The 16,635-nt window shown below is 65.1% G+C and overlaps 3 protein-coding genes across 5 annotated transcripts; all 3 read left to right on the top strand.

Annotated features, from left to right (window-relative positions):
• On the top strand, positions 1 to 5,975 carry LYNX1 (Ly6/neurotoxin 1). 2 transcript variants are annotated; one of them, XM_055314131.1, is made up of 4 exons: positions 1 to 146; positions 1,068 to 1,267; positions 1,470 to 1,571; positions 1,773 to 5,975. In XM_055314131.1, the coding sequence occupies exons 2-4, from the start codon at positions 1,216 to 1,218 to the stop codon at positions 1,967 to 1,969; spliced, it is 351 nt and encodes a 116-aa protein (XP_055170106.1). In that variant the 5' UTR covers positions 1 to 146; positions 1,068 to 1,215; the 3' UTR covers positions 1,970 to 5,975. The 2 variants fall into 2 exon arrangements, with proteins under 2 accessions (XP_055170106.1, XP_055170107.1); XM_055314132.1 differs by having other exon boundaries at positions 1 to 195.
• Positions 5,976 to 6,629: 654 nt separating this feature from the next.
• On the top strand, positions 6,630 to 11,550 carry SLURP2 (secreted LY6/PLAUR domain containing 2). Of its 2 annotated transcripts, XR_008662974.1 has the most exons (4): positions 6,630 to 7,006; positions 9,882 to 9,980; positions 10,253 to 10,505; positions 11,351 to 11,550. XR_008662974.1 is itself a non-coding variant. In XM_055314133.1 (3 exons), the coding sequence occupies exons 1-3, from the start codon at positions 6,955 to 6,957 to the stop codon at positions 10,387 to 10,389; spliced, it is 288 nt and encodes a 95-aa protein (XP_055170108.1). In that variant the 5' UTR covers positions 6,630 to 6,954; the 3' UTR covers positions 10,390 to 11,332. The 2 variants fall into 2 exon arrangements, 1 of the variants encoding a protein (XP_055170108.1); XM_055314133.1 differs by lacking the exon at positions 11,351 to 11,550 and having other exon boundaries at positions 10,253 to 11,332.
• Positions 11,551 to 14,586: 3,036 nt separating this feature from the next.
• Positions 14,587 to 16,597, top strand: LYPD2 (LY6/PLAUR domain containing 2). The gene is made up of 3 exons (XM_055314358.1): positions 14,587 to 14,729; positions 15,796 to 15,915; positions 16,333 to 16,597. Exons 1-3 carry the CDS (start codon positions 14,663 to 14,665, stop codon positions 16,536 to 16,538), a joined length of 393 nt encoding a protein of 130 aa, XP_055170333.1. The 5' UTR covers positions 14,587 to 14,662; the 3' UTR covers positions 16,539 to 16,597.
• Positions 16,598 to 16,635: the final 38 nt, after the last annotated feature.

The raw sequence follows: 16,635 nt of genomic DNA, 5'->3' as shown, positions 1-16,635 counted from the left end.
GCGGGGCCTCCGTAGCGGCTCCCGCAGGGCTGCCGGCTCCTGGCCGCGGAGGCCGCAGAGGGTTATTGCGGCGTGGTCTCCGCGTGGTCTCCGCGGGGCCCCCGGACGATCGCGCCGTCAGACCCAGGGGTCGGCGAGCGGCCGCGGTGAGTCCCGGGAGCAGCGGAGTTCAGCGTGCTGAAGGTCACAGTTAAGGTCACCCCGAAACCTTCCCCCTGTGCTGGGACCGCAGTCTTTGGGGTGGGGCTGTGCGGGAGGGGGCGGAGGCGCCGGAGCCGCAGGCCTGGCCTCACTCAGGCCTGTTAGATCCTGAAGTTGAGTGGGGGTGGGGGTGGGGGATGAGGCGGCTGATGTTCCGGGGAAGGGCAAGTCTAATTAGTGCCCCTGGTGGGGACGCTGCGGCCCCACCCCCGCCGCCCCCGAGCATCCCCGCGGGCCCGAGCATCCCCGCGGGCCCGAGGGCAGTGGCGGTCCAGACTCCCCCAGCCTCCGGCCGGACGTTGGGCTCGGTCCCGACCCCCTCACCGAGGCCGAGCCGGAGCTGTGCGGGGGCCGTGCCCAAGAGCCCCCGGAATGCGCTCAGAGCGCACTTCCCCCGCCGCCTGCCCAGAGCTGCGGCTGCGGCCCTAGGAAGGGCTGCGCCCTGGGCGGCTTCCTGGGAGAGCGAACGAGTGGCGCCCCCGGACCCCGAAAGTAGCCGAAGTGAGGGACCCACTCAGGGATATCCCGGGAGCCAAAGGAAGGGGAAGCAGTGAGAGAGACCCAGCCCCGAGGCCAGTCCCTCACTCAGGGCCCCAGGTGGGGGTGCAGTGTGTCAGGCTCCCACAGGCCCCTGCATGAGCCCCCCCTTCAGTCTGCACCACAGGCCTCCTGGGCTAGTGATACCAGTCTCTCGTCTTGGAATGTCCCCCACCCTGCTCCCTTCTCTTTTTGTGTCCCCTCCTTCAGGAAACCGGACACCCAGGCTGAGTTGGGAGGCTCTCCTGCCCACCAGCTCCCCTGCCCAGGTCCCCTTGGGTCCCTCAGTCCTCGAGGTGACCAGCTGCCTTTTGTTCCCCTCTGTGCAGGGCTGCAGTGCCTCCAGTACAGCAGGAGCTCTGGGAGGGCAGGGGGTTGTCAGACACCCCCGCCCCCGCCCCTGGGCCCTGCCCCAGCCCGAGTTGAATCCAGGACCAGCTGCTCTTCACCTCACCACACCCACTCTCAGCTCCAGCCATGGGGCCCCTGCTAACCCTGTTCCTGGTGGCCCTGGTGGGCCTCCCGCTGGGTAAGGTGGATGGAGAACAGAGGACGGATGGCCCCATGTTGGGGGGCAGGAGGGGAGGGAGGCCAGATCTCCTAATCCCCTGTCCCTCCAGCTCTTCTGCTCTGGGGAAGGTGACGGGACCTGCGGTCTGATGGGCTGGAGGAGGGGCCCCTCCCGGTTCCGGGACCCCCATCCAGCTCCCACCCCGTCCCCTGGCCCCCAGCCCAGGCTCTGGACTGCCACGTGTGCGCCTACAACGGAGAGAACTGCTTCAACCCCGTCCACTGCCCGGCCATGGTCACCTACTGCATGACCACGCGCACTTGTGAGTCGGCCGGTGCCCCAGTGGTCCCTGGGAGCATGAGGGGCTGCTCTTCCCCAGCCCTGGAGGGTGGGAGACTGAGCAGGGAGACCCCCCGCTTGCCCTAGGAGTCTCTTGGGGGAGCACCTGGGAGCACTTGGCTGCCCTAAAGGCCTGTGTGCCAGGGTTGGCCAACCTGAGTCCTGGCCCACCCCCGCTGTGCAGACTACACCCCGACCAGGATGAAGGTGAGCAAGTCCTGCGTGCCCAGCTGCTTCGAGACGGTGTACGATGGTTACTCCAAGCACGCCTCTACCACCTCCTGCTGCCAGTACGACCTCTGTAACGGTGCTGGCCTCGCCGTCCCCGGAACCCTGGCCCTGGCCCCCATACTCCTGGCTACCCTCTGGGGTCTGCTCTGAAGCCCTGCCCCCACCAGGACCCACGCAAGGACAAGTTCTGAGAAGCCCAGCCCTACCCTTTCATCCTTTCACCCTTTCATCCTGCCCCCACCTTCTGTGCTCCCAGAGATCCCCCCCCAACGGTTGCTCCAGCCACCATCCAGAACTGCCTGCGGGAGGGACTCGAGTGTCCACCACCATCCTGGGCCTCGCTCCCAGACCACCACCTTCCATTTTCCTTTTTTTTTTCTTTCTTTTTTTTAATTTATTTATGACAGTCACAGAGAGAGAGAGAGAGAGAGAGAGAGAGAGAGGCAGAGACATAGGCAGAGGGAGAAGCAGGCTCCATGCACTGGGAGCCCGACGTGGGATTCGATCCAGGGTCTCCAGGATCGCGCCCTGGGCCAAAGGCAGGCGCCAAACCGCTGCGCCACCCAGGGATCCCCACCTTCCATTTTCCAAAGGTTGACGTGGGACCTTCCAAAAATGTCTGGTCTTGGTGGGAGAGCTCACCCCTCCTCTACATGAGGATGAGGGCATCTGGAGAAGTGTGCCGCTTAGTTGGGGTCCTCAGTTGGCTGAGGGACACTGATGGGAAGGGAGACTTGGCCCACCCTCCTGGCAGCTCTGGGAGCAAGGCCCTGCCCCAGTCTGCTTAGTAAGTGTGTGGAGGCGCAGGGGAAAGCAGGAACCCAGGGTGGGTGGGGGGCAGTCTTGGGAAGAAGGGCTTTCTGGGGCCCCAGGAGGTCTGTCCCTGTGCATCTGACAGGCCAGGAGCTGCCCAGGGTAGGCGTGGCATAGAGGGCCACGCGAGGAAGGCCTTCGTCCTTGTCAGCCATCCTGGTGGGAGTGCCAGAAAGGCCTGGGTGGGGGGTGGGGGTGGCTCATCCTAAAGAGCCCCTGAGGCCCCCAGCCCCAGGAGCCTGGCAAGAGGCTCTTCCTTTCTTGCTCCGCCCAATCCCTGACCTTCCCCCCCTCCACACCCGCCTGAGGCTGGCAGGCACTTGGGGGCAGGGCAGGCAGGCCAGATGGCTATATTTGGTGGATCATGAGAGCTGACCCCAGGGCTATTTTTGGCAGGGAGGGAAGGGAGCTGGGTGGGACCAGAACAGCCTGATCTTCAGCCCTGGCCTGGCCCTTACTGGAGGGGGGTGAGCCGCAGCAGGTGGCTGAGAGTGTGAGCACCCGAGTCAGCGGGGGAGGGCGGAGGGCTGAGGATGGAGGGCGGAGGTCGGGGTGGGGGGTGCGGGGAGGATCCTGGGAGGAAGGAGAGGAGTCGGAGAGACGCTGGGAGAGGCCGGCTCTGGGATGCAATGCAGATGACCAGGCTCCCTGTGGACAGGCACCCCAGGATTTCCTCTGCAACCCCCATCCCAACAACCACTGCCCACAGCCGCTTCCGGCTGGCCTCCCTCCGCTCTGGCCTGCTTGCCCGGCTCAGTGAGTTCTGGCTGAACTGGCCTCGGCCCCAAAGCCTGAGGGTCTCCATGGGACCCTCTACCCTCCAACTGTGCCTGAGGAGAGAGACAGGAGAGAGAGAGGCCCACTGGGGCTGGAGAGCTTCCTCTCTGATCCGAGGAGTGGTCTGCGAGTGCCCCCAACCTAGTGGGGTATTGGGACCTTCAAGGGCCCAAGAATTGGCATTATTTAAAGGGTACAAGCCTAGGTGAACCCCCCCCTGGCCTGGTTTCAAAGTCAAGAGTCTGCCCAGTAGAGACCATCCTGGATCAGGGTGGCCCAGGAAACACCGGTCCTCCTCCCGCTGAGGCCAGACTGCATGGCACATGGTGCCCCAGGTCACACAGGGCCTGCCTAAGGCCTTAGCTGCCCAGTGTCCCCAGCCCCAGGGTTCGTGGAGGGGCCCAGGAGCCCCTTCAGGCTGTCTGGACCTAAGTGGGCAGGACTGTGGCAAATGCCTCTGTGGTGGCATCGTCCCTGGAACGCAGAGGCCCTTGGCCCCCGAGCGTGGCCTCATCAAGGGAGCCTGTGCTGGAGATCCCGCCTTGAGAGCTTCACCCAGTGCTTCCAGAACCCAAGGGATTAGGATATCGTGGGAGAGCCTGGGGGAGCCTCAGCAGGTGACCTTGGGCAGACCTGGTTGGAACTCCCAGAAGGCCTCTCATCCTGGGCGGGAAAGGAGCTGCACCCCACAGAGTGTCCTGTCAAGGGCTCAGTCCCCACAGGACACCTGGGTGCCTCCTCCTGAGGCCCGATCCGGTGTGAGCCCTTCCCTGGGGAAGGCGGGCAGCAAGCCAGACTCCAACCCTGAGCTCCCACAGGTCCTGCGGGACACCCCCCAGGAAGGGTCGGTCTCAGGAAGACCAAGCTCCCCACAGAGCTGCCTGGAGGGCCAGCGCAGGCCTCTACCTGCGGATGCCGGCTGGAAGAAAGGGTGGACGGAGGCCTCCAGCCCTAGCCGCCCTTGACCTGACTCAGTGGGAGAGGCTTGGAATCGGTTGTTAAAGTGCTTGTGTAAGACCTTTGTCCTGGGTCAGCAGGCATCCTAGGCCACGGCTGGGAGGTGCACAGGATCGGTCCTCCCTCCTCTCAGTGGCTGATGACGTTAGAGCCCTGCCTGGGCACCCGTGGGCTCTGGGGTCACTGAGAGCAGGGATCCAGGGAGCTGGGCTTGCTGCCGTGTGGGGGTGCTTCTTACACCTGCCTTCTGTGCCCCTCTGTCCACCGTGACCTGGTCCAAGCCCAACACCCACTGCATTGCACCAGGCCTGCAGGACCAGGCTGGGCTCTGGCTGGCTGGGCTGTCCTTGGAACCCAGCCCAGAGCCCTCAGGAGGTCCTCGACCAATGCGGGGGCCCCGGCCCCTCGTGGGACACATGTGACGCTGACCTGGAAGGGCAGTGCCGGTGGGGACAGGCACAGCGACCATGGGAACTGACTGTCCGGCTGCCCTGTGCTGGTGGCTGTAAGCACTCCACGACCACCCTGTGAGGTAGAAGGCATTACAGGTGAAGAGGCTGAGGCACGGGGCGCTGACCTGGCTGCCCGCCACCCCCCACCCCACCCCCGCTGTGCGGTCTTCTCCCATGTGCTGGGAGGCTGCGTCCCAGAGCCTGGGACAGGGAAGGGAGCTGGTTATAAACTTAGAACTATTTTGGCCTGTGAGATAATGATAAGAGCTGAGGGTCAGGAAAGCTCTAGAAGGAGAAAAGTAGAAGCAGAGGTTTGAGACACCGTGAGGCCCAGAGGCAGGCGTCCAGCCCCGGGTCTGGGTCCCACAAGCTGGGGTTGCAGAGAGGGGGCACAGGGGCACTAGCCCCGCGTCTCCAGCTGCCAGCGAGACAGCGGGCATTTCCACTGAGGGGGTCCCCCCAACAGAAATGAGTGTCCCCTCCATGTGGATCGATGCTCGGGCTCTTTGAAGCCCTCTGTGGTGTCCATCTCGAGTCTGGAAGCTGCCTGGGTGTCTCTGCTGTGCTGCCTCCTGTGGGCACCCTGGGAGCACAGCTGGGGAGCGGGGGCAGCAGGCGCCCACCCTGTGTACCCAGGGTGGGCGTCTGCAGCCAAAGGCACGCTCCAGACCTGTGTGCGGCCTGGCCCCGCTGCATACAGAAGGCCTCAGGAAGGTGCGCTGGTGGTGGGCGGGCGGGGAGGGGGGTCGACCAACCGCCCCATCTCCCTCCGCAGCGGCTGACTTGTTTGATAAACATGTAACTCATTCATGCTTCTAGACCTCTTGAGTTCTGTTGGGTCCTACAGCTCTGGGCTGGCTCATTCATAAAATGGGCATGATGCCCACCAAGCCGAGGCCTCGGGGGGATGGACAAGGCTGGGGGTGTAAGTGCCCGGCCCAGGGCCTAGCACACAGGAGGCCTCAGATCCATGGGTGGTCCCTCTTCCCTTCCTGCCACTGGCGAGCTCTGGGCACTTCCAGGGCCATGCCCCTGCCAGCTGCTAATGCCAACCCCTGACCCTGACCCGCATGAGACTCCGCCTTTGGGCCCGGGCCTCCTCCACTGCTCACACTATGCATTTCAGTATCTCCAGTGTGAATAAACAGATGAGGACACATGTCTGCCCTTCTCTCTGTCCTCACCAGCCAGCGGGGCCTGACCTCGGGTCCCCCCTTCTGGTCTGGTGCAGCTGGTCATGCTGGCTGCGTGGGTCCCAGACTCCAGCTCATCCAGTTGCCCTCGGAGCTGGGGCTTGCACAGGGCAAGGGGATGACCCATGGGAGGGGAGCTAGCAGGACAGGCAGGAGGATCCGTGGGTCCAGGGAAAGCGGCAGGCCACCCAGTCACCCAGCTGCCCCCTCTGAGCAGAGAAGGCTGGTGGGGGCTGGGGGAGGGAGGCGGCACCCAGGAACCCCCCTACCACCCCTGGCTCTCAGGCTCCTCACCCTGGCTCCCCATCCGGGAGCAAGGTCTGAGTCTACCTGGCCCCCAGCCCTAAGGAGCCCACCAGATAGAGCGGCTGACAGAGCCAACGCCCTGGGACAGCCATAGCTCGGCCCCTGTGGTGCCCAAGCCTGCCAGCTTTTGGCCCGCATGGCTGGCTTCTGCTCCCAGGTGTGCCCTTTTGGGCTCTCGCCCATCGTGGGGCCTCAGATACCTGTCTGCTGCCCACTGGGCCCATCTGACGGGCAGGACAGCTGAGGATGCGCATGCTCTGGCTCTCGGAGGGGGGCTGGTCCTCTAGCCCGCAGGAGGCAGCGCTGCTGAAGGTTCCCGCCGGCCCTGAGCGTCACTGGCACGGCCAGCGGGAAGACCTCCGCTTCAGCCCAGGAGAAACCAGAGGCTGTGCGCCGAGGGTCTGCCCCGTGCCAGGCGCTCTTCCGCGGTCCCCACCTACAAGCTGGGATCGCCCTTGATGGACAAGGAAAGAGGTCTGTGCGGTACACCGGGCCTGCCCTCAGGCCTGGGCGCTGGGCGGCCCGGCCGGCTTCTCGGCTGAGTCAGCAGCCACTGAGTCACACGGAGCGGGTGCGGCGGGGACAGCAGGTATAAGATGGCAGCGGGGGCCCGGGACCAGCCTCTCCCCAGGACACCATGCGGCTGCTCCTCGGGCTCTTGCTGGCGTCTGCCTTGAGCCTGGAGCCGGGTGAGTCCAGGGGCCACCTCCTCCCCAGCTCTAAGCCCTCCCCAACCTGAGCCACCGCCTCAGGGGCGCCCAAATCCTGCTCCTCCACCCCTTTTCCGGGGGCGCTGGGCCCTCCCCGCCGTCTGCTTCTGGAGCATTCAGGAGTTCTCCCCCGACCCCCTTCCAGGACCCGTAGGCCCCTCAGCCGAGCCCTCGAGGCTGTCCTCGTCCTGCAAGCACTGCCCCAAGCTTGACGCCTTTCTCCCCCCACCTCCCCCACAGCCCCACACTGAGAGTGGGGCTCCCTTCCAGCTTCCCGGGGCCTGCACCCCCTTCTGGCCGCCTCCGAACTCTCTTCGGCTGGGGCCCAGGTCTCTCCTCCCATACTCAGGCTCCCTCGTGGGGCCAGCTCCCCACTCTGGCCACCCCTTGGACCCGATGCCTGCCTGAGGGCTGCTCGGGGGCATCTCCCTCGAATGGGGCTGCCCACTCGTGGCCGCATCATCTTCCTGCCCCACACGAGGTGGGATGGCATCTCCACCCACCCCCCCAGAGGCCCAAACCAAACCAGCTGGGCCCTCGATCCAACCGCAACCAGCCCACTCCTCAGTGCCCTCACCTGGCAAGGCCTCTGTCTCCCCATCTGGGTCAGCTCCTCACGGCCAGAGGCCCTGAATGAGATCAACAGAGAGTGTCTGGGCGGCCCCGGGCATGGGCACAGGGCTGCACCCAGCAGCGTCCGGGACCCGCCACTCTCTCCCTGCAGGAACGCTCTGTGCAGGCTTGTCTGGTCTAGGAGGCTCAGGGCCCCGGGGCCATCAGTGTGGATGGACGGGGGTGGGGAGAGCCTCTGTCACCACCAGGGCTAGGTCACAGGGGTTGGGTGGCATCTGGGAGTGGCCCCCACAGGCCCCTCCTCCCTCCCCTGGCTCCCCTCCCTCAGTGGATCACAGGAGCCCCCTCCCCCCGGTGCCATGGTGCTGCCTGTGTCCTCTCCCTGCTACCCATGGGAAGCACACTGTCCCCCAGCACACATGCCAGCCCTGCTTTAGAGGGAACAAACGGGGTCCAGAGCAGGAGGTGTCCACCTGCTGCTCCATGAACCAGGATAGGACACAAGCCTGGTCAGCTGCACCTGCAGCCCTTCCACCTGACTCACTCCTCCCTCCCTCCCTTCCTCCCTCCCTTCTTTCCTTCCTCCCTTCCTCCCTTCCACAAAGCTCTCCTGAGCCCCACTGGGTACAGAAGAGGATGTTCTGGGGGCACAGAAGAGGGGGTGAAACACCCCACCCATGTCCTTCACATCAGAGGCAGTGGAGGTAGGGAGGGAGCCCTGAGCAAGATCAGGTGGGGTGTGATCTTGTGACATTGTCGCCAGGCTAGGGCCAGAGGTGCCAGCAGCTCGTGGTGGGCACGTCCAAGGAGGAGTCATCAACTCTGCCTGGAAATCCAGGAGGCGGCATTTTAGCTGGGGTCTGTTTTGCCTGGAAGGCAGAAGGAACAGTATGGGCAAAGCAGGAAGGCATTTGGGAGGCCGAGCAGAGGAGAGTGGGAGGCCGGGCAAAGTCTCAGGGCCACAGACACCCCGCCTTCCAGGTGACATTCCCTGTCTGTCCATGAGGTGGCACATGCAGCTTACCACACGGTCCTCAGGTTAGATGTGAGGGTGGCTTCAGGCAGCTTCCATGGGCTTTGTGACCTGAGCTGTCACCTCTCCTGGACACGCGTGGGGTCTCGGATGGCTCTGTGGGGCTGGCTGATGGTCGGCGGCACTCCCACCGTGGAGACTTCCCGTCTCCATCACCTGCTCTGTGGCTCAGGGAGGAGGCCACTCACAGCTCCAGGGGTGAGCAGAGGGAGCAGGTAGCCCTGCCCGGGCATGTGTGCGTGCGCCGTGCACACTACGGCCTGGTTAAAGGGTGTGGTTCATCATCGTGGCCAAAGGACCCGGGTCTGAAAGTGTGCTACCCTGGGGCGGTGATGGCGGGGCTGGGGCAGCCCAGCTGAGGCCCAGAGGACTGACTGGGGCGTGGCCGGGGTGTGAGCACACGGCCTGGACTGCGGCACAAGCGTCCTGAGGCTCGGAGCCTGCACGCGGCGGGTGTGCTGGTGCCCGCAGGTGCACGCTGCCAGAGCAGGGCAACGCCGCGCTCGGACAGCACACAGCTCGGGTGCAGGAAACACAGGCAGGGAGGGAGGCAGGAAGTTTGAGGCGAGAAGCACGGGTGGCGAGAGGGGACAGGGGACCGAGAGCCAGGCGGGCCGACGGGCAGGTGAGCCAGACGTTTATGAAATGAACTTGGGGTTTCAAAAGCCTCAGGGCTGTCCTCAAAGAACACATGGGGCCGTGCCAGCCTCCTTCTGTCCCTTTTATTGCCCAGCGCTTCTGTCACCCTTGCCTCCCTCTCCCCACGGAGGCTGTGAAGCCCCACGACCTCTGCCACCGGAAACAAGGTGCCTGCAGGGCTCAGGGGTCCTGCTCAGACCCCGCAGACGTATGGGCGAGGCCATGTCCTGGGGAGCCCTCGCCCGCTTCTCCCATCCCAAACTTCCCCCAACCCTCCACTCCCTCTGCTGCTCATCCACTGCCGGTGGGGCGGGGGGGGGGAGTCACACAGCGAGCCCGGGAAGACACCATCCTGCCCCCCAGCCCAGTGCTGTCCTCACTCAGAAGAGCTGCCTCCAGCTGCAGCCGACCCAGCTGTGGCCCTGGTCATCTGCCCCTCCCCCCATCTGGGAGATCTTGAGGGGTCGGGCACCCCAGGATGAGGGGCTAAGGTCCTGAGGATGACAGGGGGCACTGGGCAAGGATAGAAGGGACTGTTAGGTGGGCGTTGCTCACACCTGTGTCCCTGTCTGTGTGTCCATCCACCCGTCCCTCCACCCGTGGCTGCAGCCCGAGCCTTGAGCTGTCACCAGTGCAAGGGCTTCGGAGGGTGCCTCCATCCATCCACCTGCCCCTGGGGCTCCAACTACTGCGTCAGCATCGCTACCCGTGAGTAGGGCATGTGCGGGGTGGGCCAGCCGTCCCCTCCTTGCCCAGTAGAAGAGACCCAGGCCCAGAGGGTGCAGAGCTGATCCAGGCTCCCAGCTAGTCAGGAACAGGGCAGGGGGAGCATCCACCGGCCGCAGCTCAGGAAAGGACCCAAGGGAGGGGGCCAGTTACACCCACTCTGGGGACTGCCTCTGGGCTTGGTGGCAGGGGGCAGGGGACACAGGCAGCTCAGAGCCTCAGGGAGCCTGCAGTTTATCTTCTGTCCACCCCAGGAGTCCCCTTCAGCGTCATTGACATGCCTCTGGTGACCAAATCCTGCTACAGTGGCTGCCCAGACATCTCTACCCTGGGCCTTGGCCCCCACGTGTCCATCGTCTGCTGCCAGTTCAGCCTCTGCAACACCGACTGACCAACTGACCGCCGCTTCCACCCCCCGCGGCTCCCCCCACCTGTGGAGCTCAGAGCTGCACCCGCACAGCGCAGGAGGGCACCCCAGCACAGAGCAGGAGGGTGGAACACCTACAGGTGGCCCTGGGCGGGTCGGAGGAAGTGGGAGGGGCCCTCGCGGAGGGGGAGGGGAGCATGGTGGGAACAGAGCTGGCAGGTGGGTGGGTGAGGCTGGAGGCAGCTCTGCCCCCACCCACGCACAGGTGCACGCGCATGCACCCACCTGGGATCTTTGAAGCATGGCTCCAGCCGGCCTCCAGCTGTCAAGTAGACCAAGACCTCCCCAGTGACCCCCAGGCCCACCCCCCAGCCCTTTCCCTTTCCCCAGCCGCTCTCATGGAAGCCAGTGTGGTGGTGCAGCCCCCCGGGGGCAGTGCGGGGGGGGGGGGAGCATCCCAGCAGAGAGCGGCCCCACACAGGGGCACAAGGAGGGCCTCCGGGTGGCGGGGCTTGGGGTGCGGGGGAGAGACTCGGACAACCCCAACCGCAGGACAGCTCTGTGTAGGCGCTAACGCGGCGCAGAGGGGCAGCGGAGGAGGCAGGACTCGGGAGGTGGGGAGCTGACCACCCCGAGAAGAAAACCAGGCTGGCTCGAGGCCTTCTCTCCCATTACAGTTGAATCAGAGATTTAAACGTGTAAAAAAAAAAAAAAAAAAAAAAAGGCGGGGGGGAGCACCCGGGTGGTTCAGCAGTTGAGCGCCTGCCTTCAGCCCAGGGCGTGACCCCAGAATCCTGGGATCGAGTCCCGTGATAGGCTCCCTGCATGGAGCCTGCTTCTTCCTCTGCCTGGGTCTCGGCCTCTCTCTCTGGGTTTCTCATAAATAAATAGATAAGATCTTTAAAAAAACAAAAAGACTTAAAAAAAATTGTTAAAATGACAGTTTGTCACAGAAAATCTAGTCACCCAGCCCTCCCACCCGCAGGCGCATACCCACGACAGGGGAACACGTGTTCGTGCAAAAACTTCTCCACGAACGCACTGCCACGGGGCCTGGTGGCGACGACGTGCGAGGAGCGCAAAGGGCGGCAAAGGGCAGCGTTCGGAGGGACACAACAGTCCCCGCGGCGCGTCCCTGGCTCTGAGCGCAGGAGGAGCGCACGATGTGGAGCGCAGGAGGCCAAATCCGGGGGGCAGGGGGCCTATACGGGCCAGGGCGGCTGGGGGGGTGCTGCTGCGCAGGGGGGCCCGGGGGCAGGGCAGGGGCTTCTCGCTGGGCCCCGGGGGATGGTTGCCCGAACCTGCGGGAAACACTTCCAGGGGGTGAATTGTGTGGAATGTGAGGGCCATCCAATAAAGCTGGTTAAAAACTAACAAGAAAAAAACAATGAGAAAAAAAAGAAAAACAAGATTGATAATCCACACTGAGAAAGATTCATGACCTCACAAAAAATCTAAGAAATACATGAAAAAGTATAATACACAAAACGGAAACACAACAGCAAAACAGCCACACGTGTGAAAAAAAGATGACCCCTTCCCCACTAGAGAATCCCAAGGAGGAGCAGAGAAGGGGGTGGGGACAGGTGGGAAGCAGCCCCCGCGCCGGTGTGGGGTGTGGGGTGTGGGGTGGTGCTGCCCCGCGGGCAAGTCCGAAGCCTGCGCCAAACTCTAAGATGCCCTGAGAACTTTGTTGATGCCGCCCCCGAAATGTCACCAGACACCTTGGACGGGAGCGAGTGCCGGCCACTCGGGGCCTGCGCCTCCCCTGCTTAGGCTTAAGGACCAGGTGCGTGGTGGGGGGGCTGGTGGGGGGGACGCAGCGCCCTGAGATCCCGGTTCGGCCTCTGGGGCCTTGAGGCGTAAACAGATGTCTAATGGTTTTCATCGAAGAGCGATTGCGTCTTTCACAAAGTCCCTGCAACGAACGGGAATCGTTTGCCAGCTTTGCCTTCCTGCAAACCTGCTGGAGGGTCAAGCGTGGTGGAGAGTGGGGAGGAGAAGCCCCGAGCTGGGACAAGGAGCCTGTGGCGCCGTGGGTTCAACGGGGGTTCCCGGGGGTCCCGGCTCTGTGCCTCCCAGCGCTCATCCCACTGGAAGATTCCGGCACGACACAGGGAGCAGCCTGATGCCTGCTAATACACAGGTGCCCGAACACTGGGGCACATCCACCTGGGGGTCCCTCAGGAGGGGTCCAACTGGAAGGCGTTCGGGCCTGCCTTGGGGAGAACGTCACACCATACGCTGCCGTCACAGTGGAGGAAACACCTGCTTAGGAACCGTCACTCTACTCTGCTGGATGCCTCCTGGGGCAACGGGCGACTGGGGGCCTGCTGGAGCACGCGCTCTGCCTTCCTGGGGTCTGAGGACACTGCTCAGAAGAGGCCACCACAAGCAGCGGAGGAGGACCCTGGCCCGCAGATGGAGCGGAAGCACAGGAGCCCTGACCCTGGTCACACTCTGAGCCCCGATCCCGGTCACACCCTGAGCCCTGGAGGCCCCTAGTAGAACTGAGGGGCGGCTGGAGGCCTCTCAGCGTGGAGGGGTCCTAGACAGCCCACACAGACTGACTGAGCCACATTCCCGCCGGCCCTCAGTGGACAGGTGCCACCTGGAGAGTTTCAGCTGGCTCCCCAGGGATGGGGCCGAAACTGCCGGAGCGGCCAGTCCCCGGGGGCCCGGGGTGTGTTCCCAAAGCACAGGTGGGGCCTGGTCTACAGACGAGGCGTCAGCTGGCCTGGGCTGCAGTGAAGGCGGCGGGCTGGCCGAGGAGGACGCAGGGGCGTGTGTGGCGGGTGTCGGATCCAGTTAGCTGTTCCCAGCTCCCGGCCCGCCCGCAGCCCGTGGCTCAGTGGGCGTAAAATCGGACAAGCCCGGTTGCTGCCCTGGCCGTTGCCCAGCCCAAGCTCATGCCCTGGCCAAGCCAGCCGGCTGCTAGGAGCATCTGACGCTATGTCCGCGGGATAGCTGTTCGTGGCGTAGTGAGGAAAGCACCGTCCCGCGGGAGAGGTGGCTGACGCACGCCAGGTGACATGGGGAGGTGACACAGGGAACCACACGCCGCGCCCTCAGGCCCCCCCCAGGGCCCCTCCAGCTCCTACATGGAGGCCACGGGGTGGGGGTCGGGGTCAGGTCCCCAGACAGAGAATTTCAACCACAGGAGGGCGGGGGGGTGGGCAGGGGAGGGCCGGGGAGGGATGGGCATCCCTGGGGACAGGAAGAGCAGGAGCAAAGTCTAGGAGGAGTCAGATTTGAATCCTCTGGGAAAAGGCGGAGGGGCTGGGTGGGGTTGCAGTGTGGCCCCCCCCGCGAGGCCGGGCGCCGTGGCCTTGACTGCCCGGCAAGAGGCCCTGGGACCTGCCAACAACCCTCCCCACCCCAGGGTTCACCCTGGCAGCCGCGGGCTTGGCCGAGGGTGTGAGAGTCACAGACGGAGCACGTCCTGGGAGGCTGAAGTGCAGGCACTCTGGGGGGCGCACGTGTGTGTGCAAGCATGTGCACACGTGTGGGTGGGGGAGTGGCTAGAGCCCCACTTCCATCCTGTCTGGGTCTTGGACAAGGACCTTCCTGTCACCTCCCTGCCTGACAGTGGGAGGGGACACTGGGGACACGGGGATTAGCATCCCCACTGTGACCCTGCCCCTCCCATCCCCTGCCCTCCATGCAGCACCTTTCTGTTGACCCAGCACTTCTCCTGTCCTTGTCCCCTTAAACCTCTGAGTTCACTTTCGCTGGTTGTCCGGGCAGAAATCTGCCCCCATGTCACTGTGCCCCACGACACTACCTCAGAGGAGCTGGGCGGGGCGGGCGTCAGGGCACCCTGGTAGCATTCAAACCCAGAACCACCGGACCCAGACTCTGCCCTGGAGATAGGCACGGGGACACAAGCAGGAAGGGTGCGGGGCAGAGGCAGGAACCAGGGTGGGGGGTAGGGGTGGAGGAGGAAGGAGACGGTGGGGAGCCCAGGAAAGGGAGTCACAGAGGGCAGTGAGGACCTCCAAACCACAGAGGGGGGCCCTCTGGGCTGAGGAGGGACCTGGGCTCTGGGAGGGAGGGAGGGAGAGCGATGGGAAGGGACAGGGAGGGCAGAGGAGTCCCCACAGAGGAACGGGGCGCCCGGTGGAGGCGGGAGGGCCTCTGAGGGCGGGAGGGGCGGGCCTCCACATTTCTGCCACCCACAGGAAACCCAATCCCACTAATCCGCCTGGCTGACCGGTTGGGTGGCTGCACTGGGTATCCGCTGGCCCGCGGGCAGGCCGGAGGCGCGCGTGCAGAGGTGCAGTGTGAGGACCTGACCATGAAGGGGACTCGGCTGGTGCTACTGGTACTGCTGCTGGTGACCTGCGGCGAGCATGGAGAGCGTGGTGAGGGGCGCTGGGCAGAGGCGCGGTGGAGGGGAAGCGGGGAGACCCAGGAGAGGCGGGGGGGGGGGGGGGGAGCAGGCTGAGCAGGAGGGAAGGGCCCAGCCCTGCGATGAGCTCTGCGCCGAGGGAGAGGCCTGGGGCGGGCTGGGTGGGCTGGGTGGGCAGCACCGGCCCGGGTAGGGGGGCTGGCTGGGGAGCCCTGGGAGCAAGTCCCTAGGGCTACGGGCACGGGCAGGGCCGTTGGCTGGAGAGGGCATGGTCACCACCCTGCCCCCTGGCTCCGGCCTCGGGGTTGTCTTGGGGAGACTAGGAGACTCTGCCAACGGGGGCTGCCGGGGGGTCTGAGAGAGCAACTGGGGGAGACGCCCCCGCCCCTTGGGACCCCAGCCCAACCAGAAGGGGAGCTGGGCAGAGCAGGCCCCCGCCGGAGGGAAGCTGAGGTCAACTCGAGGGACACAGGGACACACAGAGGGGCAGAGGAGCCTGTGGCCTCCATGCATGGACCAGCACGAGCCAGCCCGGCTCCCCGGGCTCCTGTGGGGTGGGGTGGGGAAGAGAAACGCTCCCCGGGGCCCCACCCCTGCTGGCCCGCACCCCACCCTGCCTGGGGCCCTGGGCTGTGGCTCTGCCCGCCTGTGGAAGCTGGCACCTTGGGAGCCCTGGGCCGGCCCGCCCTGTACCCCACACACTTCCTTGTCTATGCCCGATGCCCACTGCACCCCTCTGGGTGCTGCTCTTTGCTGGTCAGGACCCGAGGGGCTGTCCGGCCACACCGAGGCCACCCTGACCCTTCCTGACCCTGCAGGGCTGGCTGGCTCCCTGCAGGCACCTTCTCGATGCTTCCAGAGCGGTCCCCTCCCCACCCGGGCCCCGCAGGCGGAGCCCATCAGGGGCACCCTCTGTCTCTATGGACCGCAGCTCAGATCTCCCGAGTCCTCCCAGGGGCTGCGTTGGTGGGCAGTCAGAACCTGGATGGCACTGTCCCCCTCAAACCCGGGCCTCCAGGACAGAGGGCATGGGGAGGGGCAGGGTCGGCCTGATGCGTCCTCCGTCCCTCCTTACCCAGTGGTGGCCCTGCGATGCTACACCTGTCATGAGCCTACTGCTGTGTCCAGCTGTGCCACCATCGCCACCTGCGGTACCAACGAGACCATGTGCAAGACCACCCTCTACTCCCTGGAGACAGGTCAGCGGGTGCTGGGTGGGCGGGGCTGGGGTCCCAGGGCAGAGCTGCCTCCGGGACAGTCACCCCAGGCCAGCGATGCGCAGCAGGCAACCACCGCCTTAGCCATTTGCAAAAGGGTTTTTGGTCCAAGCAATTAGGCCTCCTTCCCTCCTCCCTTCTTTCCTTTAATGGAAAGGAATCCTCGCATTGCCTGGGGGTCACCTGGAAAGGGCTTGCCTCATCCAGCCAGGACCCCCTCTGCAAGTCTCTGTGTCCCCAGTGCAGAGGCGGCACTCAGCCCACGGTGGCGGGAGAAAAGAGGAAGGAGGGACGGGTCTCGGACGGCCTGAGAAGCAGTGCTGACCCGCCCTGGGGGTCACGGGGCAGGGCGCGGGGGCCCGAGGGCCGAGCTGACCAGGCCCCCAACATGGCCCACAGTGTACCCCTTCCTGGGGGACTCCACGGTGACCAAGTCCTGCGCCAGCAAGTGTGTGCCCTCGGACGTGGACAGCATCGGCCAGACCCGGCCCGTGTCCTGCTGCAACACGGAGCTCTGCAACCTGGACGGGGCCCCCGGCCTGGACGGCCGCCGCAGCCTAGCCTTGGCGCTGGTGCCCCTCCTGCTCTGGAGCCTCGGCCTGTAGCGCACCCCCGCCGGTCTGGGCAGCTGCCCGAGCGCCCCTGAAGAAGCCTTGTCCCTGCACCTGGCCTCCTGAATCTCCTTTCGGGCAGCTCTGCCGC

Source organism: Nyctereutes procyonoides, unplaced genomic scaffold (assembly GCF_905146905.1).
Source record: "Nyctereutes procyonoides isolate TBG_1078 unplaced genomic scaffold, NYPRO_anot_genome, whole genome shotgun sequence".
NCBI lineage: Eukaryota > Metazoa > Chordata > Mammalia > Carnivora > Canidae > Nyctereutes > Nyctereutes procyonoides.
The sequence above is the reverse complement of the archived record's forward strand: the minus strand, read 5'-3'. Positions and strand labels throughout refer to the sequence as shown.